Source organism: Suillus paluster, assembly GCF_016628075.1.
Source record: "Suillus paluster strain FC165 chromosome Unknown EDB91scaffold_46, whole genome shotgun sequence".
Classification (NCBI taxonomy): Eukaryota; Fungi; Basidiomycota; class Agaricomycetes; order Boletales; family Suillaceae; genus Suillus; species Suillus paluster.
Genome location: NW_024537606.1, coordinates 176,442 through 204,380, shown reverse-complemented (window position 1 = coordinate 204,380; position 27,939 = coordinate 176,442). Strand labels below are relative to the sequence as shown.

The following is a 27,939-nucleotide window of genomic DNA, read 5'->3' as shown; positions in this document are numbered from 1 at the left end:
ATAACGAAATTCGTTATTTATTGGGTAGAAGAAGCCGTTGTCCCTGATATCAGACTGTGCCCACCTGGAACCTAGATAATCATACGTACTATGTTGAACTCGGATATCAGCCCACTTTCCTCGGGAGCGATGCTGGAAGATACTTCGTCACCGAGCGTTGGGGAAAGCGAGGCGGGAGAGGTGGCGCGCTTCAACTGAAGAATATATCCCACCGTCGTACCAAAGTATTACACCGCACTTAAATTGAGAGTCAAGTTATCTCTCGTGTAAATGTCAATGTCATACATTCCTCCGGAATCCAAGTGTCAGACACGTTCTGCATATGAAGGTATCACCAGATCAACGCCCACAGTCCAAGCTCTCGGCAGGATCAAGAACAACCCAGGGTATCGGAGTTCAGCGATCCGGTATCCGGGGTAATAATAAGTCGTGCAGGTGCTTCGTCGTATGGATTGCACCTGACCATATCTAATTTGTCTTCTCATTCCACCTGGACATGGGACAATCGTTCAGAGTCCGATCATACCTGCATGCGTTACGAAGGGGAAACTCACATATCCAAAAATAACTTCCACAACACTGAAAACATAATTCCTTGGAGGCCGTTCGCCAAGATCCGGGTCTTTAGGCCTCGTCCGAACAGGCCCCTTAGGCCGTCTTCTGCGATGACGGCGCGAGCAGCATCGGTATACCCAATCCGGGTAGCGTTGACTTGTCTGTAAGTCTTCAGCACACGAAGAGAATTGGAGATGGTGTCAGAGGCGATGGATGCTGCAAAGCCGATTATGCCAGAACGAAGTAGTTTCTGCGGTAGAGTCACTGGAAGTGGGAGGACTGCGTCGAGATAGTTGTATGTCCCGAACCACTGGGCAAGAATGAGTAATGAACGTGTGGACCAAGGAAGTACTTACTGGGTAGTGACCGACGAACGTGGCAGCGGCGGTCGCAATAGCGCCGTACCACAGGCTGCCAATGCCATACTTCTTGACCTAAGGGAAGATGAGAACGAGCGATCACCACGAAAGACGTGAAAATATACCCTAGCTCTCAGCAGGGCGATGCCTTCTTTACCCTGCGTCTGCATGGTAGTCTTAATGGTGTCAACTGGGGTCAACGTCATCCTGAAACAAGCCGCAGCGACACTCGCGAAGACTGTCTTTACAGGCGTGGGCAAGGTTTTCATGTATGAATTACTTTGCAGGAGGGCAAGGATGCCAACATTAGCAGCGGTGTCGCCAAAGCGGGACACTGGCCCTTGAACCAGGGCTGCGGTGAGGCCTTGGTAATACCGCGTCCATCCACCGTCAGCGTATAAAATTTTGGTAGCCTGCGTCGTCGTTGCGCCGTATCGGTATTGGTAATTCATGATCGTGCGCAGAGGCTGCATGATTTTTAGCGAAAACTGGAGACATTCTGATATGAGGAACATCATACCATGAGCGCCAAGACCTGGAGCACCATGGCTGACAGGATATCAAAATTGTGACAGAAACGAATTCAGACAATTAGATAGACTTACCTGCAGCACCGCTTAATCCTCCTCCTAGCGCACTCTTAAACGCTTTGCCGAAGTCAAACTAGTGATAAGAACGTGAACATCACGAGGAAGAAACTCCAATCCACGACATAGCACACCTCAACATCATCAGCGTCAATAAAACCCTTGATGAATATGGCCAATATAAACAATCCTAGCAGTGTCAGAACGCTATAGACAGTTATTTGCGTTCTGGTCCACGGCTCTTTCGGGGAATCGCTGGTCTCGTCTATCAAGGTAAGCGTCTCTTCATCCTGAGTGCGACCGCGACGTAAGCTTTCTTGGGGACTATCTTGATAACTTGGCGGTTTCGAGTTGGACAGCAAAGGCTGCTCCTCAGGGACGTTAATCCCAGCAGACATGGGTGTTTGGGATATCGGGCAGAAGTCGCACTGCAGCTGGTCATATTCATGATAACGGGGTTGCTGACGAATGCAATTTCCCCGCGGGTCTTATTATAGCCTGGGCCCAGTCCCGGGCCCCAACTCCCACTTTAGTGGGAGAGGGTTCTGTCAGACACAAACGTTCGGGCACCTGCACGCTGAACCGTGGGAAATTGTTTGACAGGAACTGTTTATGGGCAAGCTCCTGTCGCTGAAATATTGCTAAATACAAAGTAAATTTGCGCTTCGTCAGATGAAAAGCGAGAGAGTCTTTATGATATGATTTACTATCAATTACAGTACCTTGAACATTGAAATTGTCACGGGGAGTGCACCGGTGATGACATTCTTATGACTGTAAATACGCTCACTGGCAGTACATACATCCGAATCGTACACACCAGCAGTAAGATGTCATATCGCAGCATCTTTAGTCTGATATGTAGGACAGTTTGATTCAAACAGGAGTCGGGGACTAGTGCGGCTAAGTGCCGTTGCAATATCTCACGGAGCCGAAGAATGCACCTGGGTCCTGCTCGACGGTCGACTGAGATTTTCCTTGTTAGGGCCGAAATTTTCACTAAGTTCTTTGTTGGTGCTTGTGATATGCTATGAGTAGCTGCATGGTCCAAGTATCTGCACAATTGTGAATAAAATCTGATTCTGGGCGATAGTCCGACTAAATATAGGATCGTAAGATTCGTGACGGCGCTCGGCCACGCCAGTTCCTGACTCCTGTTCACCCTTGCAAGACTATAAATGAATGCAGCAAAGCACTGTGTTCTAGCATCTACTTGGTGTCAGGGTTATGCGATTATGCTACAGGGTTTATAAACGTGCATGGAATTACGGGGGAGATGGGACTTCACCAATGTCGCGCGTAATCTACGAGAAATGTCGCGTTAGCTTGGAATTTCACAAGATGAGGGATGGTGCACAGTCTCTACAGTGTTGGGGCAGTGCGCACAATGGAGATAGTATGTTGCTTGAATTCTTGAGGTGATGAAGGTGCTTATTGAGGGGCATGATGGGAGCGAAGATTCATAAGGAGACTGGTGGGGCGTCGGTGATACGAGGCACTAGTTGGCTTAACGAAGGAACGGCTGATAATGTTGGGGTAGGTGTGGTGGTATTTTAATAGGAGACCAGTAGTTAGGCCAGAGCTTCCGTATAGATGAATGTGATGGAAGTTCCATAGAGGGAGGGATAGCAGTAGAAGTCAAAATTAAGGGAGAATATGATATAGGAATGGTCTTGCTTGTTTTGTAGTACTTTGTTGTGGATAGTTCCTATCTAGAACACAGTCGAGCACGAGACGATTAACATCAGAAGGCTGATGCAATGCGTCGATTGAATGCGTCGACCGAAGATACTAGCCCTTGCGGCATAGCCAAATCCAAAATTTACCCCAGCATCCATGCACTGTGACGCTCTCAGTATCCTGCGTTGTACAGGGGGGTCCAGGTCCATTTCGCTGTATACCATGAGTTAATTTTCTACTGCAGAAGCTTAAGTAGATCTCACATCAGGGGCACTACAACCAAGAAGAATCTGGTTTTCGTCAGTGGTCGGGATTGAACGCGAGGTAGAAGTTTCCTTACCTCTTCCACTGAATGGATAACTAGCTTGTCAGAGCCATCCTTGGAGTCCGAGGGCATACTCGAGGCTGCAAAAGACTTGCCATCAAGTGAAAATGCAAAAGGATGTGTACATTTGACATTTGACTTAGCGACTTCATGACCCTCCATATCATAGAAATGAGTGGGGTAGTCGCCGCCGTCGCCGTCGACCTTGATTTCCAGCGCCACAAGTCCGTTACCACTGGCAGCTATGCCAGCAAATTGGATCGCATCTTCATTGAGGCCTTCAAAGTGTCGTACTACACCGTCACGTTTCCCAGTGTATGCGTCCCACATACAGAAAGACCCGTCGCCAAATGCAAGCACTACTTGACTGATCATTGTGCGGGAAAATAGCAGTTTGAAGTGATGGTGTATCTGGAAGTTCAATCTCTGCTATTTTCATACACGTAGGGATCTCCCAAGCAACACCCTTCCTTCCATCGGTAGTGACAAGAAGAGTACCATCCATGGATAAAGCCCCTATGAAAATGGTACCATTAGAATTCGACACTGTTTCTGTCTGAGTGATCTTCCCGTTCCCGGTGTTCCATATGAGTAGCTCTCCATCCCTTGACAAGCTTATTGCTTGAGATGAGACAGAGAGAAATTCCGCAGTGATGATCAGGTCTTTATGCCCTGCAAGGGGTAGTCCGAGAGGGTGCAACGACGTAGCATTCCAACAGTGAATTTTGTGATCTATTGATGTGCCCATGATATTTTCGCTGTCAGGAGACCATGCTATTGCAGTAATGGTGCGCGCATGTGCATCGTCTAGTTGACATTTGCTCTTCAATGCGATGTCTGTGATGGTCACCCCCGAATGAGCAGTGCTGCTGGCAATTTTCTGGCCGTCGGGCGAAAATGCCAGACATGTCAGAGTGTCCACAGAGTTCATTCGGTTGGAGTATTACTAAATCCCCTTGAATGATGGTGTATGATAAGTTTAACAACAATTAAAAGAGGCGCAGATACTACACACTTGAGAGGTGTCGATTAAACTTCTCTGTGATTCGCTAATTTGTTGTTCAAAGGGAAGATAGAGAAATGCCAGGTGACTTTGTAAAGACTAACTTGCGGGGCTGGAGAGAGGATTCTAGGTGGCTGGGACAGACCTATATACTGTTTGTGTTACAGGGACCCTCAGACCCCTATTGTCTCCGCCAAACCTCGCCGTCACAACCGCGTCACAACATGTGACAGATGACATCACTGGCACATGACTAAACTGCAAAGCACAGCATGACAACTGTTGGAGCAGGACAGCTCTGGAACCGACCTAGACCGGGATCAATAGAAGCTGCACGCTTCTCCCTTATCGCCCCTACCGATACACTGGTACCTGACTATCGTTTATCCTATTGCTTATCATGACAGATAGCGTTATCTGACTTAGACACCTACCACTGTGCCGGTACCATACCCTGGACCCTTACCGTTGAACCGGTACTCTTATCTCTGAGTCCTTATGACTCACATAGATGCTTACTTAGTTAGGACGCTTTCTGGCTACCCAAGCCTACCCTGAACTCATAGGACGATACCTATATATACCACAGTAGTTAGACCATGTATTCTCTAACTTGATCTTCACTTGTGATATACGACTCTAGCTTCTTCTTTGAACCTTTAGTCAGTCATTCTGGATGGACAGCCTCCATTCAGTCTTCCATTGTCCTGGTGCTCCATGAAGCAGACATGGGATCGACCCTATCAAGTGCACTGTTGGAAAGCCGGGCTTTCCCGTAACAGTTTGTTGAACAGGACCAGGGCCTGGATAGCATAGGTCACGGTTATATTTGGCCCACAATTAAGGCCTGTCATCCGGTCAAGAAAACCAGTTCCTGTCAAATGCCAGATCACTCAGAAAGTGATCTCTTATCCGGACATATCTGCCAATAAAGAGGTACTTACCATCCATGCCTGAGAAGTTTTGACAATGACCGGTACCAGTAGCAGGTCATTCATATTGAATTCAGTGATGAACGAGACAATTGCTTGAATAAGCCCGATTGGCTTGATTTTTTCCAGACAAAGAGGAGAATTTTGAAAAATTTATCTGAATATGAACCAAATCCTAGCATACCTATAATCAGGGGTCCTCCACAGAGTCCTACAGCATGTAGTAAGTATGTTTTGGGGGGCCGTGAGTTGCTTTAACACTTGCACCGCAAACTTGGCATTTGGCTTCCCTGTCACTGCCAGTGAGTTTGGTTTTGATTTTGATTTTTTCCTGACCGCTCCACTGCCAAAGACAATCCAAAGAAGAGTCGCCCATCCTAGTTACTAGCAAGACCCTGCACTACATCATTGTCACAACACCTCACAGATATACTGAGTGCCATGAATTCCGCCTCGAAGGAGCTGAATCAAATGAGGCGGCAGAAGTCATCCAGATTGGCACACCATTTTCTAGCAACGCCGCAGTCACACTGGCAGTGCTTCCAAAAAAAATTCTTCCTATGGCCCACTGACCTCACAGCTCACCGCAACGCCTGGTGAACACTTGTCTGTCTCCACAATACACTGATAGTAATAGGTAAGTGGTATGAATCGCGCTTGCACCTTGCGAGAGAGGGCCTGGAACAGCACTGAAGAACTTAGAAGCGGCTCCGGCCCATGGTAACGATCCATCCAACAATGGCACCCAATGTTGGTCTTGGTATGGACAACTGTAGCTAGCTGTGGGGACACCTGACCGAATGTTGAACGCTGATCCCGTCTGAATTTTGAACTGGTACTTTCTTGTAGATTCGGATAGGCAACCAGTAAAAGACGACTCCCGCAACATCAGTAAATCACGAGTTGTCTTTTAAACCACTTATATCCCACTTTTTGTGCTACATATTGAAGGAAGCAGCACGAAGTCAAAAAAGTAGAACCTACTTTTTTCCGTAGATCTCATTACTCATATCCCGCTCATTCTCAGCTTTTTCGCACTTATTTTTTTGGGATGCATTGAAAAAAGAACAATAGTGGGCATTAAAAGTTGACTAAATCAAAAAAAGGTAGTCCAGGAGTGCGAAACAGTGGTCCAGAAGAATGAATAAAGTCCTCCAAAAGTGTCTATATTAGTAGATATAAACAACGGCCTGAATTGGGGCGGGGGTGTATGGCGTGTAGTGTATCAGTGTCTGGTAAGCGCAGAGAGCATAGGATAGTGCACGAAGACGAACATAGCCAATATTCTGCCAGTGTCAGATGTGTCAATAGTAGAGTACACAACGAGAAAAAAATACATACAAAGCAGGGCGCGCCCACCCTTGAGTTTCAGCTCCTCAGCGGGAGCGTTCTTGAGCTTTTGGGCTGCTTCACGGCGCTGGTGCACCAAGGCAATGACGTCCATTGTATACTTCGGCCCCCACCTCTTGATGGACTCATAGTATTCCATCGTCACCAATCCACAGTTGGCCTCCAAAAATGCTGGAAGGCCAGTGCTATCTTTGCCGCTGGATTTATTGCGCTTGATGGGGGCTTTGCGACAAAGTTGAAAGCACGTTCGAGCTATGAAAATGAATGGTTAATTTAAGTTAGAATATTTAGATGGGACCTACCGAGGCGGCACATGCAGCGATTACAGCCTGCATGCCCTTCAATTGCAGATCGTCCGTGTTGAGTGCAGGTACATCAAGGAAACCAGAAATCGGATTAATGTGACAACCGTCGATCATTTCCAACATAAATGTGGACTGGTAGATCTGGTTTGGGTCAGAGCCTCCAGATCTTTGTAAAGGAAGGCCCACTCCTCAAGGAGGCTTGCTGCCAGTGTTTTCTCAAAGTCGGCGTCGTCGTCGTCTTCATCCTCATTGTCTTTGGAAGTAGCCAGAAAATTTGCAACGAGGGCCACGGACGTGGATCCAAAATTACTGCGCCAGGAGCTAATGCGCTGATTGACCTTTTGTTGGAGATGACTTGCGGTTAGAGATATTTTCAAGGTGGACATAGAAGCAAGACTTACCAGACCGATAATGGGGCCTTTTGGTTGGACGTTATGATGAGTTCCTGGATAAGCGACATCAAAAATGGCCTGGAGCGCTGGAAGTAAGTTCTCGGTCTCCATGGACCAGAAGTTGGGCTGAGCACCTGCCCACAGCAAAACAGTGGGCATAAAAGACCTTCGCCATATGCCATCCACCAACATAATTGGGGGGAGATCAGTTTTTCGCCATTGGGTTCCCCCTTTTGGCCTCGTCATGGTATCAGCAGACATCAAATCTGGCTCAGATAACGCTGGAATGCTTGTAATCTGGGAGGTGGGTTCTAACTTGGCTTTCTTGGGTGGGTTTGGGTTCCCGTGGACTGTTACACTAGTCTAGTATCAAGCGCCTCAGTATCAATACAATTAGATATTAAACTTGACGAAAAAAGCCTACCTTTGAAGTGATGCGCGGCACTGGCTTAGGAGACGGCTCAACCTCGGGAGACATGACATCAAAAGATGCATTTGGATTATACTTGTCAGTGGCGTCCAAGTCTTCAGATGAGCCGATAAGATCGACTGAATCAATTGGCCTCTTCATGGAACTGACGGTATGAGTTGACCGAGCCTGTTCTAGAGTGAATTGTACAATGTTAGCTTGTTGAGTGAATGGCAACAAATTGAACAGTGTCGACACTGGTACTTCGGGAGTTTCATCCTCCGAAGATTCAGTGATCTCTCCAGTGATTGCTACAACACTCTAAAAGAAATAAATGTGCATCAAATCGTGTCAGACCTCAATTTATCAATGTTATTGAACACTTACCTGCATCCCCCCCTTTCCCTTGAGAGACGACAAGCGCTCTTTGAAATAGTCGTCTTCGTCGTCATCATCCTTGTCGGCAACTTCACTGGGGTCTTCATCTCCACCTTCATCCTTATCGTCATCCGATGTGAGAGCTTGTGAAGTCTCGGAGGAGTCCATCAAGGAAAGAGGAGGATCTTTCGCAAGTGAGACTGTGGTTGCAACAGTTTGGCTTGTCCTTGTCGATGAAATACCGAAAGAGTCGCCAGAAACAGTTTCAACTTGAATGCTGGGAGCAGAGGAGGGGATTGCGGCTGGTTTTGATTCAGGTTCGAGGTGAGTGTGCCAATTATTGATCTTGCCCGTCAGATTATATTTTCTGTTGCTGAGTGCCCAAGTAAGGGTCATGAAATGAAGCGTGGACTCTGTGAGCATCAATATCATGGTGGTGAGAAGACAAAATACTGACAGGTTAAGATTTCCTTTCTTGTCGCTATCAGGTGCCTTCTCTTGAGATTGATTGCGATCAAGAATTCACCTCGTTGCAGCACTGATCGCATCACGCGATATGGTAGGGTTGACCTTCTTCTTTTTCTTTATCTTCACTGCTTCATTCACAACCTCCTCATTTCCAATCACCTTATCGCTACCTGCACCCACACCCACACCACCAACTTCATTATCCTTGGTGTGATGACCTGCATCTCAAACTTTGACTGCTGGAGGTACCAGAGAATTCTCTGAGGTGAGCTCACTAGTTGCACCTTGCGCGCTTGCCTTTGTCTTCACTGGTTTAGCCCGCAACTTTACTGGTTTTGGCCTCTCGGTCGCCTGAGTTGCCTGCTCCACCTCCATGGCAGCCTCAATGCGCGCGATCCGATCAATTCCACGCTGCAGAGCAGCTTCCTTGATGGCCTGCGCTTCCAGGGTGTCCTGTTTGTCCTGTGCGATTTGAGCTTTGGTACATCGCTTCTTCTGACCTTCGAGAAGCACAAGTCCAGGGCGCTGAGTCGGATTTTTAGTGCGTGTACGACGGGGAGAGACGGGAGGTGCCATGGTGGATACAAAAGGCAGGAAGTAGCAGAAGAGCTGGCAAAGGAAGGTGAGAGTCGCAAGCTGCAAAATTTTGTAGTGCTAACGCAGACAAACAACCCTGGATCCCTACTCAATACCCATTCACACCAATTTCCAAGTCCGCCTAGTACACTCAAGCACAACGACGGCAGACTGCCAGTGGTGGTACCAGCAATTCTTCTTTCCAGAGGCTTCCGCCTCAGATGGCCAGAGGATTATGTCCCAGACCAGCCCACAAGAAAGCCACCCGCACCGCGAGCCTCTTTGCATTCCTTGCACGAAGCCAGGGTGCGACCGTTGGTTTAAGAATCGGTCAGGGCACACACAGCATATGAATGCAAAACACCCTGTGCTTCCACGAGCACCCGCATCGGCCCCTGCCACCTGGGCCTCATTTGCGGAGTCCTGGGCTGCCTGACACCATGGATTCGGGTGACTGGCGGTGCCATGGACTTTGATGATGCTGGCAACATGAACGATCCCACACAACCAATGGTTGAATATTTTGGCGCTGGTGACTGACTATATAGAAACTATCACCCTTTTTTGTCCGGTACATTTTTTGTCCTGTTAAAACCTTCTCAAGTACTATCTGATTCATGACTACAAGCTCGCCCCTGTGATCCGGAAGGCAACTTCCTTCCACCAGGAACTCCGCCTCCACCACTCACTGACAAGACAACAGATGACTGGACTCCCTACAACAGCCGGGTAGAGTTCGACTCGGAGCTCGCCGACTACTTATTCACGCGGAATCAAACTCCTGCACATTCAATCGACCATTTGCTCAATATATGGGCAGCTTCATTGATGCAAGCTGGCAGCAAAGCAACTCTCTTTTCAGATCACCGTGATGTCTACAAGACAATCGATAATACTCCTCTCGGTGATGTGAGATGGCAGTTGTTTACCGTCAAATACACCGGCGAAATTCCAGAGGAAGGTGCCGCACCGTGGATGGCAGATAGTCACGAAGTCTGGTTCCATGACCCCCACGAAGTTGTTCGCAACATGCTTGCTAACCCAGACTTTGCTGCGGAGATGGACCTCAGACCGTACCGTGAGTTTGCAACGGAAAACGACGAGCGCCAGTGGAAGGACTTTATGTCCAGCGATTGGGCTTATAACCAAGCAGTACGTGTTCTTTTTTTTTTCCATTGTTTACGGGTTTGATGTGCATCTGCAGGACATGATATCCGAGGATGCTGACACTCATGGCTCAACATTCGTGCCTGTGATTCTCAGGAGCGACAAAACAACCGTATCAGTTGCAACAGGACAAAACGACTACTACCCCCTCTACGCGTCTATTGGGAATGTTCAAAACAATGTGCGCCGTGCCCACCAAAATGCCGTTGCTGTCATAGGGTTTCTCGTGATGCCAAAAAGTAAGTATTCATTAACTCTGTCTTATTGTCCTTACATCTCGAAAAGCAACCAAACAGCATGCCGAGACAGACGGTTTCCGGAGGTTTCACCGCCAGCTGTTTCACTTGTCGCTCTCGTTTATCCTCAAGAACCTGAGGCCGGCCATGACAAAGCCGGAGGTTGTGTGTTTCGGGGATGGACACTATCGCCGTGTCGTCTATGGACTCGGGCCTTATATCGCAGACTACGAGGAGCAAGTAGTACTTGCATGCATAGTTCGAAGGTGGTGTGCTAAGTGAGTGTATCCTCTGATTGTCCATTGTGTTTGTTCTGATACTAAATTAGGTGTCTTTCACATCGCAAGAACCTCGATGAGACTAGTCTCCCTCACTCAAGACTTCACGTTGACACGCTAATCGAGGAGTGCGACTTCGATACATTGTGGGTACAGTATGGTATAGTTAGCGTCCTCGTGGTACTTCAATCATTCATTTCTAGCTGTACTTACTAATTGACTCATTTGCAGCCATTTACGAACGATTTCCCCCACGCCGACATCCACGAACTACTCACACCCGATCTCCTCCATCAAATCATCAAGGGGGCATTCAAAGATCATTTAGTTGAATGGGTCGAAAAGTATCTCATACGGGTGCACGGAAAGACACAAGCTAACATTATTCTAGACAATATTGACCGACGGTATGTTTAATTTACCATAAATTTAATTTATTCTTAGCTCGTCATAGGATTGCAGCAGTTCCTCCGTTTCCTGGCCTCTGTCGATTTCCACAAGGGCGCCACTTCAAACAATGGACCAGGGATGACTCAACGGCCCTCATGAAGGTATTGTATATTTTTCTCCTTCGAACGTTACACTACTAACTATGTCAAGGTATACTTGCCAGCAATCGAGGGTTACGTCCCCGAAGATGTTGTGCGCACGTTTAGTGCCTTCCTCGAATTTTGTTACCTTGTCCGCCGCAACGTAATCACGGAGACCTCGCTCGAGGCAATCCAAGATGCCCTTACCCGTTTTCACCGGCATCGTGAAATTTTCAAGACTACCGGAACCATTCCAACATTTTCGCTTCCCCGACAACACTCGATGTCCCACTACGTCCATCTCATTCGATCCTTTGGTGCTCCGAACGGCTTGTGCTCTTCGATCACGGAATCGAAGCACATCAAAGCAGTCAAGGAGCCTTGGAGGCGATCTAGCTGGTATAACGCACTGGGTCAGATGCTGCTGATTAATCAGCATCTAGACAAGTTGGCAGCATCACGCGTGGATTTCCGCACTCGCGGAATGCTCTCAGGCACTTGCTTGTCATCTGTTCTCGCAGCACTCAGTACGTGTTTCATTTCTACTACCTCGTTTACTATCTAATTGTGTCTTCGTTACTAGAACCATCAGCAAACGTGCCTGCGCAGGCTGTGCAACCTCTGCCCACTAGTGCCGAAGGGCACAATCCAAGCCAACAAGAGCTGCCCGCTGTGCACCAAACTGCCAGCATACTCGATGTTGATGTTGCTGCTGACTCCGAGGACATCGAAGCACCGACTTCGATCCTTGCACATGTGCAACTGGCACGAACATCCCATAAGTCTTATTCATTCACATATTTTCAATATACTAATACAAAGTACTATCAAACAGAAGGGAAAAAACGCGCCCAGACCATTCCCGCACTAGTCAACGAGCTCGTCATTCCGGACTTAGCTGATCTCGTTCAGGATTTCCTGATCGAGCAGCTATATCCGGAACTGGACCCCGCACAAGTCCCCGAAAATATTATGGACTGCCCTCATTACGAAGGATGGATACAAGTATACAATTCCGCGGTGTCGACATTCTTCGCACTGAGTGACTTAAGTGGCATTGGCGGGATGAAACGCGAGTACATTCGCGTGTCCCCCAATTGGAGACAAGGGTACACACGCAAAGACTGCGTGTTCGTTATTACTGACCCAAATGCTCACGGAATGCTGGGTATGGATGTTGCCCGGGTACTTACCTTTTTTTCTTTTCGGCTCAGAGATAGATATTATCCGTGCGCAGTCGTCCGCTGGTTCAATCGAGTCGACAACACACCAAACGACGAGACTGGCTTGTGGATGGTGGAGCCATCCTCTATTGAGAATTGCGCACACTTTGCGGTGATTCACGTTGAGTCGATTTTTCGTTCTGCGCATCTTATTCCTGTGTACGGTACTGAACCACTCCCCTCGGTCATTAAATCTCACCACACCCTCGATATATTCACCCTCTTCTATGTGAACAAATATGCCGATCATCATGCATTCGAAATCACTTCTTAATATGTCACTTTTTCTATGTCACTTAGCTTTATTTTATGGCGCATACTGTTTTCCAACTTCTCACTTTTTTCGAACTTTTCTATATTCAATCACACAAAGTTTGCGAGTCCAAAAGATAAGTGTGAAAAGGGGACAAAAAGCAAATGGTCTCTTATTAAATTGTAGAAAAAGGCTGAAAAGCGAACTCGTGATTTACTGATGAATCACAGTCACCACTTGAGACTCATCAGGGATGTCATGACATGTAGCTGAATGTGGTATCGGTTCATGTATAATCCATCACCTCGAGTGGGGCATCAACGTGAATCATGTAGAATAATGGGCTCCAACGTACATCTGCTTTGAAGGAAATTGTATGCGTATGCACCATCAAGGTACAAACTAAGAACTGCTCAGAGATTCCTGGGCTTTAAAAAAAGGCGATAGCTACAATATTTCTAGGGTCCTGATGTCCGTCACAGCAGTCACATCTCTAACTTTTGCGATGATATTGTGATCTGATGTGATCCTCTTGTATTCTCCACCAGGCTGCCGCGCTAGTAAAAATGCGACAAACCGCCGTCCAAGGCGAACCATTAGTTGCAAGGCTCGCAATTGAGATTCTGGATCATCCAGTTCTTGTTCTACAGGAGAACTGCCGGGCGAGTGCTCTGACAAAGACTCGAGCTCGGACCAATCTCCTAAGCTTTGCGCGTCATCTGCAAAGGCAGGCGGCTCTGAAAAACCAGGCAGCTCGAGGAGGCGACGGTCCCATGGACGGACAAGTAAGAATTTTTGTCGAGTGGGCTTTTCCCGTGAAAATTGAACCAGCGCCTCTTTTGTGGTGATCAACAGGTTTTTAAGCCCAACTGCCTTCATTCCATACGTGAAACGAGCGTCTTGGGTTGTGCCATTTTTCCGTCTGACTTCCATGACACGGAATGCAATGCAAGGTAGATGCAGTCTGCAGTTTGTGAAGCGAGGGGCACCCGTATTGTCAAGCTGGTCGTAAATTTTCAAGGCCAACTTCGTGACAGCCACGTTGTTTTGCAGTGAAGATACCGCTGTGTGAATTTCGTCTTCAGATAAAGATGGGAGGGTGTATGGGGGAGCTGCATATGATGAAATGTTGGCAGGAAGACAACTGTTGAACATGGATGGTTGTCCAACCCAGTCGAGGGCGGTGATGTCACCGGACTGAGCCACAATCTTCTGCAGGAGCTGCCCGAGCGCATTCTGCACATTCTCGCCATAATGGATAGGAAGTCGGACGTCGAAAATGCCAAACAATGAGTATGCAATATCTTCCGGCCTAGTGGTAACACGTGCAGACGCCCATTGGAGTTTCTCTCGGGCATCTATCATTCCCGGTTGGAAGGCAACGAGGGTGCGTGCATCTATGCCTGTTGCGCCCTCCAATTCATGCATGATCTCAACAGATTCTTTGTGGTTGGGGGAGTGGTCCTCAAGATATGGGGACCAATCCTGCTGGTAGAAGTGAATGACTTTAGGAGCCAGGAATTCCGGGACAGTCCATCCTCGGGTGTTCCAAGCACTCTTTGCCAGCGCGCCAGACTTGGACGAAGGCAGAATGTCGGACAGGTAGACGGCCGTGAGTGCTGAATGGTGATACCAGGCAAACATGGAGTCAAGTGATGTTTGGAGCTTGACATTGTTCGTCTGGTCGATGCAACACGAATCAACCCACGCCCAGTGATACTCTGTCTCACTATGAACAATGCCGCAGAATGACCGCAACTTCACGAAACGACCATCTGTTATGGTTATCCTTTTCCCCCTAAACCTTGTCACATGTCACACTATGTCACACCCTTCACATTGTCACACTTTCACATCTTCACATTTCACACTTCTATTACATGTACTTCTAGAACATTCTATTGTACGATTCCTTTTCTCTTTTTCTCATTGGCTCATTACTATTGAAGCTCCGCTTCTATTATTCATTCGCCTCTTCAATACCTTTATATATACCTCGTCTCTACCGTTTGTACTCTTTAACTTGACCTACGCAGACCAGGGCCTGCAATATCACTGCTTTACTCGCATGACTCTAACACTAGGGTGTTAGCTAGACTTTTGACCACTTTTGATTACTGCTAAGACGTCTGACGACGCAGAGCGTAACAAAAGGTCAAGTTACTTTTCAGACCGCCTGTCCCCCGACTACAGCAACCACCACGAACCCTTGACTTAGCATCCGTGGTTTATACTGCTGTTGCTACCCGATAAGTCAAAACGGCCACTCACGGAAAGCAATACCCCGGCTTTACCTGGGACGCGAAACTAGGAACCTGGACTGCTCCAGACAACGACAGCAACAACTTCACCGTTCACCAGTGGAGAACCTTTAGAAACAGCAAAGCCAAGAAAGGAACGCATTGGGACTTTGATACCCAATCCTACGTTGACAACGACTTCCCAGAAACACCACTCGTCTCTCCTGTCCCCACACACGCACCACTTCCCCCAGTCCGCGCACCACTCCCTCCTGCCCAACAACCACCTCTAGACGAGTCAGAATCAGAACCAGAACCAGAAGAAGACAACAACGAAATGACCAAACTCATTGGCAACGTACCCCCTCCCTTCAACGGCAATACCCATGCCGCTAAGGGATGGCTCTTACAGGTAGAAGCCTACCTTGACATCAACGACTCCATCTACACCATCGACAAACAGAAAATTGTATTCATCCTATCCCTCATGACCAAAGGAGAAGCCGCTAAATGGGCGGAAGGACAATTCAAAGATGCCAACACTACCAAAACATATGGAACATTCGAAAAATTCCTCGAACAGTTCAAGAAGACATTCCATCCAAAGAACATCGTGGACACAGCGATCCGTCGCATCTCCACCTTGAGACAGACGGGAAGTGTTCCCGCTTACACATCCATATTCCGCACCATCCTAGCAGACACGGGCATAACTGAGGAAAGCATGAAGATCATGTTCTTTAGAAACGGACTTAAGAAAGAAATCGTAAACACCATACTTAACTTCGAAAAACATACCCGCTACCATAGACACATGGCTTGAAAAAGCCTTAGAAGTAGAATCTCGACGTAGTCTTACAGCACCTACCAACTACAAGTCCCGAGACCCCTACGCTATGGACATAGATAGGACGGAGGTAGAAGGAGAAGAGGAAGAACGGCAGGTAAAGAAGGCATACTTAACCCCGCAGGAGAGAGAACACAGACTGCAAGAATGGCCTCTGCTTCAAATGCGGAAAGAAAGGCCTTATCAAGGACTGCCCCAACCATCCGGCATTTACACCACGCACCCAGACCGCCGCCAAGAAGGTGAGCAAAGACGACGATGAAGACTGCAAAGAGTTCTTGGAGTGGAAGGCATTCAAAGCGCACCAGGCAAAGAAGTCGGAAGAGAAGGATTTTGCCTAGAGGAGACTGAACCGGCATCAGTATCTCCTGGAATCAGACTAGTAGTACAATCGATTGGCGACTCTAATTCTATTTGTTTGCCTTTAACCTTTGACTCTAGTATCGCCGAAGCCGCAGCTCTAATCGACTGTGGAGCAGAGGGGGAATTCATCGACTGGATGTTCGTACAACGGAACTCCATCCCCACCGAAAAACTAAGAAAACCAATAAGAGTTAGAAATGTTGACGGGACACTCAACAAGCAAGGTCAGATCACGCATGCTTGTAAATTATCGTTCCGAATCAAAGGAATTCACATGGAAAGACGTTTCCTTGTAACCTCCCTAGGAGGAGAGGACATCATCCTGGGAATTTCCTGGCTAAAAGAAGAAAACCCTTGGATAGACTGGCTAGAAGAAAAAGTAACATTACGCGAACGAAGCGCATATATCGAAGAAGTTGAAGACAAAGAAGAACAAACATTCTTCGACACCCAGGAAACCCTAGAAGACGAATGGGATCCTGCTACGGAAAGTATTCCGTACTCCTCCTGAAATTCCTAAACTCCTTGACCCCGAACCTGCTGATGACACAGAGGAAGAATTGGAACCTGACGAATTCTTAATTGCATACTGCAAAGGCGATCACGTCATTGGAACTTATGAAACCTTTGAATCCCCTCTCACAGATGAACACATCCCCGCCGACCACCAATATTTCTCTACCCGCGGAACCCTTGTCAGGAAAGCCGACAATATTTCTCAAACCCTCGCCCAAGACACCGCCAAACCGAAGAAAATGTTCGAAGAACTCGTACCCGAGATCTTCCGAAAATACAAAGACGTATTCAGAGAAGTAGCTAACGGAACACTCCCACCAGAACGCAAGTTTGATCACAAAATCGATCTCAAAGACACCTTTGAACCGCGTAAATGCAAAATTTACCCACTTAACCCCACGAAAGAAAAGGCCATGAACGATTTCATTGATGAAAACCTTGCTAAAGGCACCATCATCCCCTCTGAATCTCCGCAATCATCTCCATTCTTCTTCATCGGGAAGAAAGATGGTTCCCTCCAACCCTGCCAAGACTATCGCTACTTGAACGAACATACGGTTAAAAACAACTATCTGCTTCCGCTAATCTCTGATCTTATAGATAAGCTAAAGAACGCGAAGATCTTCACCAAAATGGACATCCGATGGGGATATAACAATGTTCGACTCAAGAAAACCGACCAATGGAAAGCAGCAGTTTGCAATGGCTAGAGGGCTCTTCGAACCCATGGTAATGTTCTTTGGCATGTGTAACTCTCCCGCCACCTTCCAATCCATGATGAACGATACGTTCGGAGATATGCTCCAAGAAGGATGGCTAATCATTTACATGGACTGATATACTGATCTTCTCAGACGACTTCGAAACCCATCAGAAGCGAACGCATCGCGTACTAGAAAGACTTCGAGAACATCGCTTATACCTCAAACCAGAGAAATGCACGTTCAACGTAGAGGAAATAGAATATCTCGGCATGATCATTAAACCTGGATCGGTAGCTATGGACCCGGCTAAACTAAAGGGAAACTCCGAATGGGAAACTCCGAAGAAAGTCAAAGAAGTCTGATCTTTCCTCAGATTTGCCAATTTCTATCGTCGATTTATCGCTGACTACTCAACCATTGCTCGTCCCCTAATAGATCTTACAAAGAAAGATATGCTGTTCGAATGGACCAATGAACGCGACTCCGCATTCTGAAAGTTGAAATCCATCTTTACCTCCGCTCCCATTCTTCAAATCCCCGATCGACACTCTCCATTCAGCCATTGCCACTGACGCCTCCTTATATGCCACCAGGCGCAGTACTCCTCCAAAAAGATCCTAACGGCGAATGGCTTCCCTGTTCATATCTTTCCCAATCCTTCGCCCCCGCCGAAAGAAATTATCAGATCTACGACCGAGAACTCCTCGCTGTCATTCAAGCGCTCAAAGCTTGGCGCCATTATCTCCTAGGCTCTCCCTTCCCAGTAGAAGTTCAAACTGATCATAAGAACCTCACTTACTTCCGAGACGTGCAAGATCTCAATAGACGCCAAGCACGTTGGCAAACTTTTCTCTCTCAGTTCAATATTCGCTTCAAGTTTGTACCAGGAAAAGACTTAACTATTCCAGACGCCCTTTCCCATAGACTGGATCACCTTCCAGACGATAATAACGAAAAAGACAACTCTAGTATACAACTCCTTCCTGATTATATGTTCATCAATTCTGCTTCTCTTTCTGAACAATTATGTATCTCTTCTTCCATCGACCCAGTAGTTCAACTAGCGCTTGATGCACTACAGAACCCTGCTATTCCTCCCCCTCTTCGATCATCTCTATCTGACTGGAAACTTTCCGATAATATTCTTACTTACAAAGGACTTACTTATGTACCCCCAGGCGACCTTCGTCGCGATATTACTTCCCTTCATCATGATTCCCCTACAGCAGGCCATCCAGGATGATACAAAACCCAGGAACTCCTCTCACGAGACTACTGGTGGCCTGGCCTATCCACGTTTGTAAAGAACTTCGTCGACGGTTGTAGCATCTGCCAACAGAACAAAGTAAACACGCACCTGTCAACTCCACCTCTCTACCCCATTCCCGCTCCGTTATCTAACCGACCCTTCACTCATTGTTCTACCGACCTCATAACCGACCTACCACCTTCCAATGGCTACGATAGCATCATGGTTGTGGTAGACCATGGCCTTTTGAAGGGGGTAATTCTCACCCCATGCAATAAAACAATAGATGCTGAAGGCGTCACAAATGTTTTCTTTTCTAAAGTATTCTCTAGATATGGACTTTACGATAAAATTATCTCTGACTGAGGACCCTCAATTTGCCTCTAGATTCCAGATCAAACTCGGAAAACTCCTCGGATATAAGAACTCCCTTTCCACTGTGTTCCATCCCCAGAGTGATGGAGAAACCGAATGAGTTAATCAAGAACTCGAAGTTTACCTCCGGATCTTCTGCGCAAATGACGCGACTGGCTGGGCATCCATGCTCCCTCTCGCAGAATTCCTTCATAACTCCCATCACCACTCCGCTCGCGGGACATCACCATTCTATCTCATGATGGGTTACCACCCTAAACACCTTCCCGACCTCCATCCAAAGAGCGATATCCCAAACGTCGAACAACGTCTTATCATCCTCAATAAAGCACGTGACAAAGCTTTAGCCGCTCATGAATTAGCGTGCAATACTATGAGACAACGAATCACATCTAAATTTGTACCGTTCAACAAAGGCGATAAAGTATGGCTCGAATCCAAAAACCTCCATCTCGGATATCCAAACCAAAAACTCGCACCCAAACGAGAGGGACCATTTACCATCTCCGACGTCCTCTCCCCAGTCACCTATCGCCTCTTACTTCCCGTGCAATGGCGCATACACCCAGTCTTCCACGCCGCCCTTCTATCCCCTTACAAAGAAAACGATACTCATGGCCCAAACTTCGTCGCACCACCACCTGACCTAATTGACGGCGAAGAAGAACAAGAGATAGAAGCCATTGTAGGGCATAGAGGTTCAACCTCATGCAGATACTACAACGTAAAATGGAAGGGATTCCTGAGTTCCGAGAACGAATGGATGACAGAAAGACAAATGGGTAATGCTTCCAATATTCTCTCTTCTTATAAACGCGCACACCACCTTTAAATCATTCTTCGTAGTACTCAGATTATCACCTAAAACGGGGGTAATGTTACGGTTATCCTTTTTCCCCTAAACCTTGTCACATGTCACACTATGTCACACCCTTCACATTGTCACACTTTCACATCTTCACATTTCACACTTCTATTACATGTACTTCTAGAACATTCTATTGTACGATTCCTTTCTCTTTTTCTCATTGGCTCATTACTATTGAAGCTCTGCTTCTATTATTCATTCACCTCTTCAATACCTTTATATATACCTCATCTCTACCATTTGTACTCTTTAACTTGACCTACGCAGACCAGGGCCTGCAATATCACTGCTTTACTCGCACGACTCTAACACTAGGGTGTTAGCTAGACTTTTGACCACTTTTGATTACTGCTAAGATGTCTGACAACGCAGAGCGTAACACCATCTGCCTTCAACTCGTACACAATCTTGTCCTTGATGTTGTGCAGCAACGGCTCTGTGTCATCCCACCTATGCGACAGCATGACATAACTGAAGTACGTCGCCACTGTTTCTGCGATGCGCCCCCGAAGCTCTGGTTGTTTCATAGTTGACAACAGTAGGTCATTGTACTCTGTGCTCTTTTTGAAGGCACTTTTCTGTGCTTCTCGGTCACATAATAGCCCGGTAGTGGCATTGAGTAGACGGGGAGGGGCAGTGTTGAGTTGAATGTCGATGACCTTTTGAATAATACCTGCTGCTTTGGAGGGACTGACATAATTCTTGCGCAGCTCTGAGGAAAGAGTTGAGCATCTTGACCATGCGCTACTTAGAACTTACTTTGTATTTCCATGTTGGGAGCAATGTCCAATTTTGAGAGCATAATTTTGAAGGCATCGAAAGCTTCCTCATAGTGTTCTGCACCATGAAGAGCTGCTAGCTTCAACTCGTATCCAACGTGAGATGAAGGGTTCAGTTCAATGAACTATGCGTTGCTAAAGTGAACATTGGCAACAGAACAGTAGATGCCATCGCACCTTTTGCGCATTGAGAAGTGCATCCTCCCACAGCATTTTTTTCGACCTGGCCTTGCTGCGGTTTGCAAAGATGGTCTCATTTGTAGAATTCAGGTTGATCGCCACGGTGTATGAATCAATAGCCCTGTCGTAATTGCCTTCATCAAGAGCAGCATCTCCGTTGGAGATGTAGAGCGCGCTGCAGGCGTGCTTGAAAGCTGAAACAAATGCGGGTGAGGATTGTAGCTTGCATGACACAACAAACTCCAGACTTGCCATTTGACCAGTCAAGGCAGGCAGCCTTTGTATGTTCATCACTCGCATCCATCATCTGTTGGTATGATTCTCGAGCTTCTTCAAGTCTGCATGCCTGACGGAGTGCATCACACCGATTCTGGTGCGCATTTTGCCACAAGGACTTCAGGTCCCATCCGAAGAGCTGCACAAAGCACAGAGTTCAGCGTGAAAAGCATGTTCAGATAAAATATATTGGCGTACCATCACAAGGTCCTCGTATATTAAATGAATGTTCAATTTTGACGATAAAGCGCTGGAGTTGACCGCGGCAGTGAAATGTTCGACAGCTTCGTCGTGATGTGAGCCATTTGAAGCCTTAATTCCGAGCTGCATATGTAGATATGCCTGATGTGCAAAGCCAAGGAAATCAGTGTCAATGCACAAAACCTTGATTAAGTGCTCACCTCCACAATGCAACATGCAAGAGTATCATTATTCGGACAAGCTGCAGCGAGCTGTTGGACAAGCTGCATTGTTTCCTCATGTCGATCATTGCCGAACAGTGCAATAGCCTGATGCACAATGAGATAGAGAGTACACGAGACAAATTTAACATGCCTTAACCAAGAGAAGAAAATGAATCATTTTCGAATCTTCGTTCGTGAACATAAACACAATGTCAAATGTTGTCCTCGTGTCCCGGACCTGCCCTTTTCTGCATTGAATAATGCCCTTGAGGATATAACCCGTCAAGGTGGGCTGGATGGTGATAGACTATGTCATGATGAAGTTAGCCGTTCATTAAGGAGCGATAATGGACCAGTCTATCTCACCTGAATTGCATCATCAAGCGCATGGTCCCAGTCATGTTTTCGCGCCATAACAAACGAGCGATTGGCATATGAAATGTAATTGTTGTCACTAGTGGCGATCTCTTGTGTGAATAATTCTTCCGCAGTAGACAAGTCCTCTGCAATATATGCATTGCGGGCGGTTGTGTTGATGGTGAAGATCTGCGATAAGGAGCACACTCAAATTACATCATCAGAGTCAATGATGGAAACATACCTTTGAATCAAAGACCTCAACCTTGGGTAATTCCCACTTTGAGATCATGTGATCATAACCTCCACTGAGGATGTATTTGCCGTCCGCGGAGAAAGTAACACCTGTCATCTGAGCTGAGTGCTGGAAGCTGGAGATGGCTCGTTGATCTGAGAGCCGCCAAAGATGTACATGGCGGTCATAAGATGTGGAAGCGAGGTGGGTGCCAGCAGGATGAATGGCAATTTCATAGATGGCGTTAGTGTGGCCAGTCCAGGGATCACCGACCTGCTTCCAAGTGGATACATCCCACTCCCGTATGCTAGGATCCTTCTCATCGCCCGCTGAGAGGAGGCGTGTGCCATCAGGCGTCCACGCGAGTGACAAGTTCCATCGTTCGTGTCCCTTGAAGTTTACGATGCGTGCTCTTGTGGCTGAATTATAGATTTCGATATTGATGTCTGTTGCAACCGCAAGAAGTTTGCCAGACGGCGAATACCGAACGCAGCGGACCGTGGCACTACAATCGATTGGATTTCCTTGTAGTTGCCACGTTTTCGTGGTCCAGGACCACAGTTTTGTTGTTCTGTCGGATGAACCAGTGGCCAACATTGTGCCATCGGGAGAAAAGTCCAACATGTAGGTACAAGTGGAGTGGGCTTTGAATTTGATGGTTTGGGTAGATAATTCCCCCATTTCTACTTGCCATACAATGAGCTCTCCGTTCTCATCACCGCTTGCTATCAATTGCCCATCTCTTGATACCGCCAATGCCCAAACCCTATAGCAATGCTCCTCCATCTTCTTCAACATTACGCCTTTCTTCAGATCCCACAGACGAAGTGTTTTGTCCCAGGAGCCTGTGATCATATGTCGTCTATCAGGTAAAACTGCTACATCGCGTACGACGTCTATATTATCTTTGAAAACCCAAAGGGGTTCGGTACTTGGAATGAGCTGCGACATTTTACTGGAAGGTTGAGGTGGACTTGGGCGGGGATTATGGGTGTCTTGCTCTAAGGTGCAGAAGTGCGTGTATTGTAAGTTGCCTGCTGCCTGCCTTGTGTTTCCATAGATGCTCAGGGTTTGAGGGATTAAGGCTACAGCAAGAATACTCCCAGTTACTACTCGTATCTTTCTCGACGGTTACTAGTGTAGTACCCTGCACTTCTGTACATGAGCCCAACGTGTATCTCCACACCATCCAAAACCCACCCCCTCGCATTCAATTGTGATAGTGATTCTCTCGGGTCCTCAAATCTGACCGATAGCCATTAGTCTAAATCCTTTCCTCCTATTCTCTACGGCCATCGACGCCCTCCGAGTCATTGTCGGCATTGGAACACAAGACACCTACCTCGAGAAGAAGCGCACATGGACACGTAAAATTGACATTGATGGACAGAGTCCAAATCGAAGACTAGGACCCGGCGACTGTCAAGAAAATGAGTGCCCTTAACATATTTCTCACTCTCATGTAAGTTACCCATTCAATTGCGACGCAAACAACGACAACAAAGACCTAGATACTGAAAGAATTGACCAACACGACGTTAGAGGATATACTACTCTCCGAAGACAAATGCTAAACAAGTAAACGAGGACAAACATCATATCCCATGACCAAAATGCGAAAGGTTCATGACACCTGAGGAAGCCATCAAAATCCTCGTCAAAGCCAGCAAATGCACAACCCTCAGGCGCCCGACGAGCTGGAAGAAAATCAGCAGACGCGGAAAAGCTGATGACCAAATGGAAGTCGACAAAGAGGAAAGACAAGGCGGTGTTTGTACAGCTGAAGATGCACACCAAGTACTACATCGATCACTCAACCCAGAAGGGAGAATGAAGCATAGACGCGATAATTCTCCACATAATGCAGTAACATATACCCGTCTCAGATGGGCAGCCGGGCGTGACAATGTGCCGATAGAGACAGGTCACCCGGTGCCGGCCCATGGCAATAATTGTACCGTGTTAGACGAGTGGGCCGAGGGGGTGGAGTGTCCGAGGCAAACAGATGGGCCGGGTGTATATAGTATAGATGGTAGTATAGCAATGTACTATATAGGAAATTATGAATAGTAGTAGTGAATCCAGTGTGTGATAGATGAGTGGGCCGGAGGAATGGAGTGCAATGTAGACGAGTGGGCTGGGGAACTGGGGTGTGATGGAGATGAGTGGGCCGGTAAATGAGGTGCAATGGAGACGAGTGGGCCGGTACATAAGGTGCAATGAAGACGAGGGGGCCGGAGAATAGGGTGCAATTGAGACGAGTGGGCTGGTATAGCAGGTGCAATGGAGATGGGTGGGCCAGTAAATAAGGTGCAATTAAGATGAGTGGGCCAGTATAGCAGGTGCAATGGAGACGGGTGGGCCGGTAAAGGAGGTGCAATGAGGACGAGTCGGCCGGCGTTATTGGGTGCAATGAAGACGAGTTGGCCGGTGATATGGGGTGCAATGAAGATGAGTGGGCCGGTGATATGGGGTGCAATGAAGACGGGTGGGCCGGCATGATAGGGTGCAATGGAGACGGGTGGGCCGGTATTATGGGGTGCAACAACGACCGGTATTTATGTAACCGGTTGCTTGTGGTAACATAGCACTCAATCCGGCAATTCCACCGGTGGTCTGATCATGTAAAATGGTTAAGATTTGACAAAGTTATGAGCCCTACAAGGGAAAGTCATAAATTTAGAGGATATTATGATATATTGTATCTAGACCATTGCAACCGGTATTTTTTGACTGGTATTTACATGACCGGTTGCTTGTGGTAACATAGCACTCAATCCGGTGATTCCACCGGTGGTCTGACCATGTAACATAGTTAAGATTTGACAAAGTTAGGAGCCTTACAAGAGAAAGTCACAAAGTCAGAGGATATATCATATCTAGACCATTGTGACCGGGATTTTTCAACCAGTAGTTATGTGACCAGTTGCTTGTGGTGACATAGCACTCAGTCCGGTGATTCCACCGGTGGCCTGACCATGTAAAATGGTTAAGATTTGACAAAGTTATGAGTCTTACAACAAGAGAAAGTGACAATTTCAGAGGATATATCATGTCTAGACCATTGTGTCCGGTATTTATGTGACCGGTTGTTTATAGTAAAACATAGCACTCAATCCGGTGATTCCACCGGTGGTCTGATCATGTAAAATGGTCAAGACTTGACAAAGTTATGAGTGCTACAAGAAAAAGTCACAAAGTCAGAGGATATATGATATCTAGACCATTGCAACCGGTATTTTTTGACCGGTATTTACGTGACCGGTTGCTTGTGGTAACGTAGCACTCAATCCGGTGATTCCACCGGTGGTCTGACCATGTAAAATGGTTAAGATTTGACAAAGTTATGAGCCTTACAACAAGAGAAAGTCACAAATTCAGAGGATATATCATGTCTAGACCATTGTGACCGGTATTTATGTGACTGGTTGTTTCTAGTAACAGTACTCAATCCGGTGATTTCACCGGTGGTCTGATCATGTAAAATGGTTAATATTTGACAAAGTTATGAGTGCTACAAGAAAAAGTCACAAATTCACTGGCAGAGGATATATAATATCTAGACCATTGTGACCGGGATTTTTCAACCGGAAGTTATGTGACCAGTTGCTTGTGGTAACATAGCACTCAATCCGGTGATTCCACCGGTGGTCTGATCATGTAAAATGGTCAAGACTTGACAAAGTTATGAGTGCTACAAGAAAAAGTCACAAAGTCAGAGGATATATGATATCTAGACCATTGTGACCGGGATTTTTCAACTGGAAGTTATGTGACCAGTTGCTTGTGGTAGCATAGCACTCAATCCGGTGATTCCACTGGTGGTCTGACCATGTAAAATGGTTAATATTTGACAATGTTATGAGCCTTACAATAAGAGAAAGTTATAAATTCAGAGCATATGTGATATCTAGAACATTGTGACCGGTATTTTTCGACCAGTAGTTATGTAACCAGTTGCTTGTGGTAACTAAAATCTTTGGTGTGTGTGATATATGTCAGTGACTTTCAGTGACAGGGGTAAATTGTCATATGTCAAGCCTGTGTTGTTTTACTTATCTTACAGTCAATACTTGAGGGATCTTTCCAGAATTTTAGGACCGTGACTAGGGATATACATGGGACATATCCCAAGTGTCTGATTACCAATAACATCCTTGATAGTGTTGGAGGGTTCTTATCAGTTATGTTTTCATGTATATATGCTATATTGTTTGATGTAGCCCTTCAGGGGGTCAACTAAGTGGTGGAATATGTTAATATATACTCCTAAATATGTTTTGACAGTGCTAGAACACTCTCCTATCAAAGGGGCAAAATGGAATCCCCTGATTGAGTGCTACATTACCACAAGCAACCGGTTGCAAAAATACTGATTACAATGGTCCAGATATAAACTGATACAACACTGTATCCTTTGACAATGTTCTAGATATCACATATGCTCTGAATTTGTGACTTTCTCTTGTTGTAAGGCTCATAACATTGTCAAATATTAACCATTTTACATGGTCAGACCACCGGTGGAATCACCGGATTGAGTGCTATGCTACCACAAGCAACTGGTCACATAACTTCCAGTTGAAAAATCCCGGTCACAATGGTCTAGATATCATATATCCTCTGACTTTGTGACTTTTTCTTGTAGCACTCATAACTTTGTCAAGTCTTGACCATTTTACATGATCAGACCACCGGTGGAATCACCGGATTGAGTGCTATGTTACCACAAGCAACTGGTCACACACTGGATTCACTACTACTATTCATAATTTCCTATATAGTACATTGCTATACTACCATCTATACTATATACACCTGGCCCATCCGTTTGCCTTGGACACTCCACCCCCTCGGCCCACTCATCTAACACAGTACAATTATTGCCATGGGCCGGCACCGGGTGACTCGTCTCTATTGGTACAGTGGCTCAAAAAACTGTCCACATGTTTTCACATTTTTCACTATCTATGATATTGTGTGATAATATACAAAGACCTCAAGGACATGCTGGTACCATATTGTAGTACTACTTCAGGGCTTTCAATTGAGCACTATGCCGTGGGAATTGGTGAAGATAAGGTGGAGATATGAGGCTTACAAAATGATGACTCATGCGGACAGTTTTTTGACTCAAGTATTTTACAGTGATAATCAGGTATTCTAGTACTTTGCGTGACCTCCCCTGGCTTTAATTACTCCCACTATCCTTCTAGGCATACTCTCAATCAATTTCTGGCAATATTCTGCTGTAATATTTCACCATTCCACTACTACTCTCTCCCATAGCTCCCATACTCCTTTAGGGGGGTTTCATAGGCTTGAAGCTTCATCTTGAGTGTTCCCCAGAGATGTTCAATGACATTGACATCAGGGGACTGTGCTTGCCAGTCAAGAACATTGATATTATATTCTTAAAACCATTGTCTGGCTCTCCTAAATGTATTCTTGGGATGATTATCCTGTTGGAAAATGATGTCTTCTCCCTCAATCCCTGATTCAGCTATGCTAGGCAGCAAGTGGTCATTTAGAATGTCCAC

General features: G+C 46.5%; 5 protein-coding genes across 5 annotated transcripts; 1 reads left to right on the top strand and 4 right to left on the bottom strand.

Moving 5' to 3' along the window:
- Positions 1 to 251: 251 nt before the first annotated feature.
- On the bottom strand, positions 252 to 1,899 carry EDB91DRAFT_1296161 (mitochondrial carrier domain-containing protein; the record flags this gene model as incomplete). Its single annotated transcript, XM_041324921.1, has 7 exons — positions 252 to 490; positions 555 to 865; positions 912 to 989; positions 1,040 to 1,381; positions 1,435 to 1,463; positions 1,520 to 1,577; positions 1,636 to 1,899. 7 exons carry the CDS (start codon positions 1,897 to 1,899, stop codon positions 469 to 471), a joined length of 1,104 nt encoding a protein of 367 aa, XP_041174956.1. The 3' UTR covers positions 252 to 468.
- A 1,908-nt stretch (positions 1,900 to 3,807) lies between these two features.
- EDB91DRAFT_1056624 (WD40-repeat-containing domain protein) lies at positions 3,808 to 4,437 on the bottom strand (the record flags this gene model as incomplete). Its single annotated transcript, XM_041314024.1, has 1 exon — positions 3,808 to 4,437. One exon carries the CDS (start codon positions 4,435 to 4,437, stop codon positions 3,808 to 3,810), a length of 630 nt encoding a protein of 209 aa, XP_041174955.1.
- A 2,769-nt stretch (positions 4,438 to 7,206) lies between these two features.
- On the bottom strand, positions 7,207 to 9,319 carry EDB91DRAFT_1250741 (uncharacterized protein; the record flags this gene model as incomplete). The annotated part of the gene is made up of 6 exons (XM_041323262.1): positions 7,207 to 7,434; positions 7,498 to 7,851; positions 7,913 to 8,218; positions 8,285 to 8,772; positions 8,827 to 8,961; positions 9,019 to 9,319. 6 exons carry the CDS (start codon positions 9,317 to 9,319, stop codon positions 7,207 to 7,209), a joined length of 1,812 nt encoding a protein of 603 aa, XP_041174954.1.
- Positions 9,320 to 9,784: 465 nt separating this feature from the next.
- On the top strand, positions 9,785 to 13,027 carry EDB91DRAFT_1238333 (uncharacterized protein; the record flags this gene model as incomplete). The annotated part of the gene is made up of 10 exons (XM_041321698.1): positions 9,785 to 9,851; positions 9,948 to 10,471; positions 10,524 to 10,725; positions 10,772 to 11,000; positions 11,051 to 11,165; positions 11,232 to 11,407; positions 11,455 to 11,551; positions 11,601 to 12,061; positions 12,220 to 12,286; positions 12,353 to 13,027. The coding sequence occupies 10 exons, from the start codon at positions 9,785 to 9,787 to the stop codon at positions 13,025 to 13,027; spliced, it is 2,613 nt and encodes an 870-aa protein (XP_041174953.1).
- A 1,149-nt stretch (positions 13,028 to 14,176) lies between these two features.
- On the bottom strand, positions 14,177 to 14,767 carry EDB91DRAFT_1029756 (uncharacterized protein; the record flags this gene model as incomplete). The annotated part of the gene is made up of 1 exon (XM_041312695.1): positions 14,177 to 14,767. A coding segment is annotated over one exon (591 nt), but the record flags the coding sequence as incomplete, so codon positions are not given.
- Between the last annotated feature and the right edge of the window lie 13,172 nt (positions 14,768 to 27,939).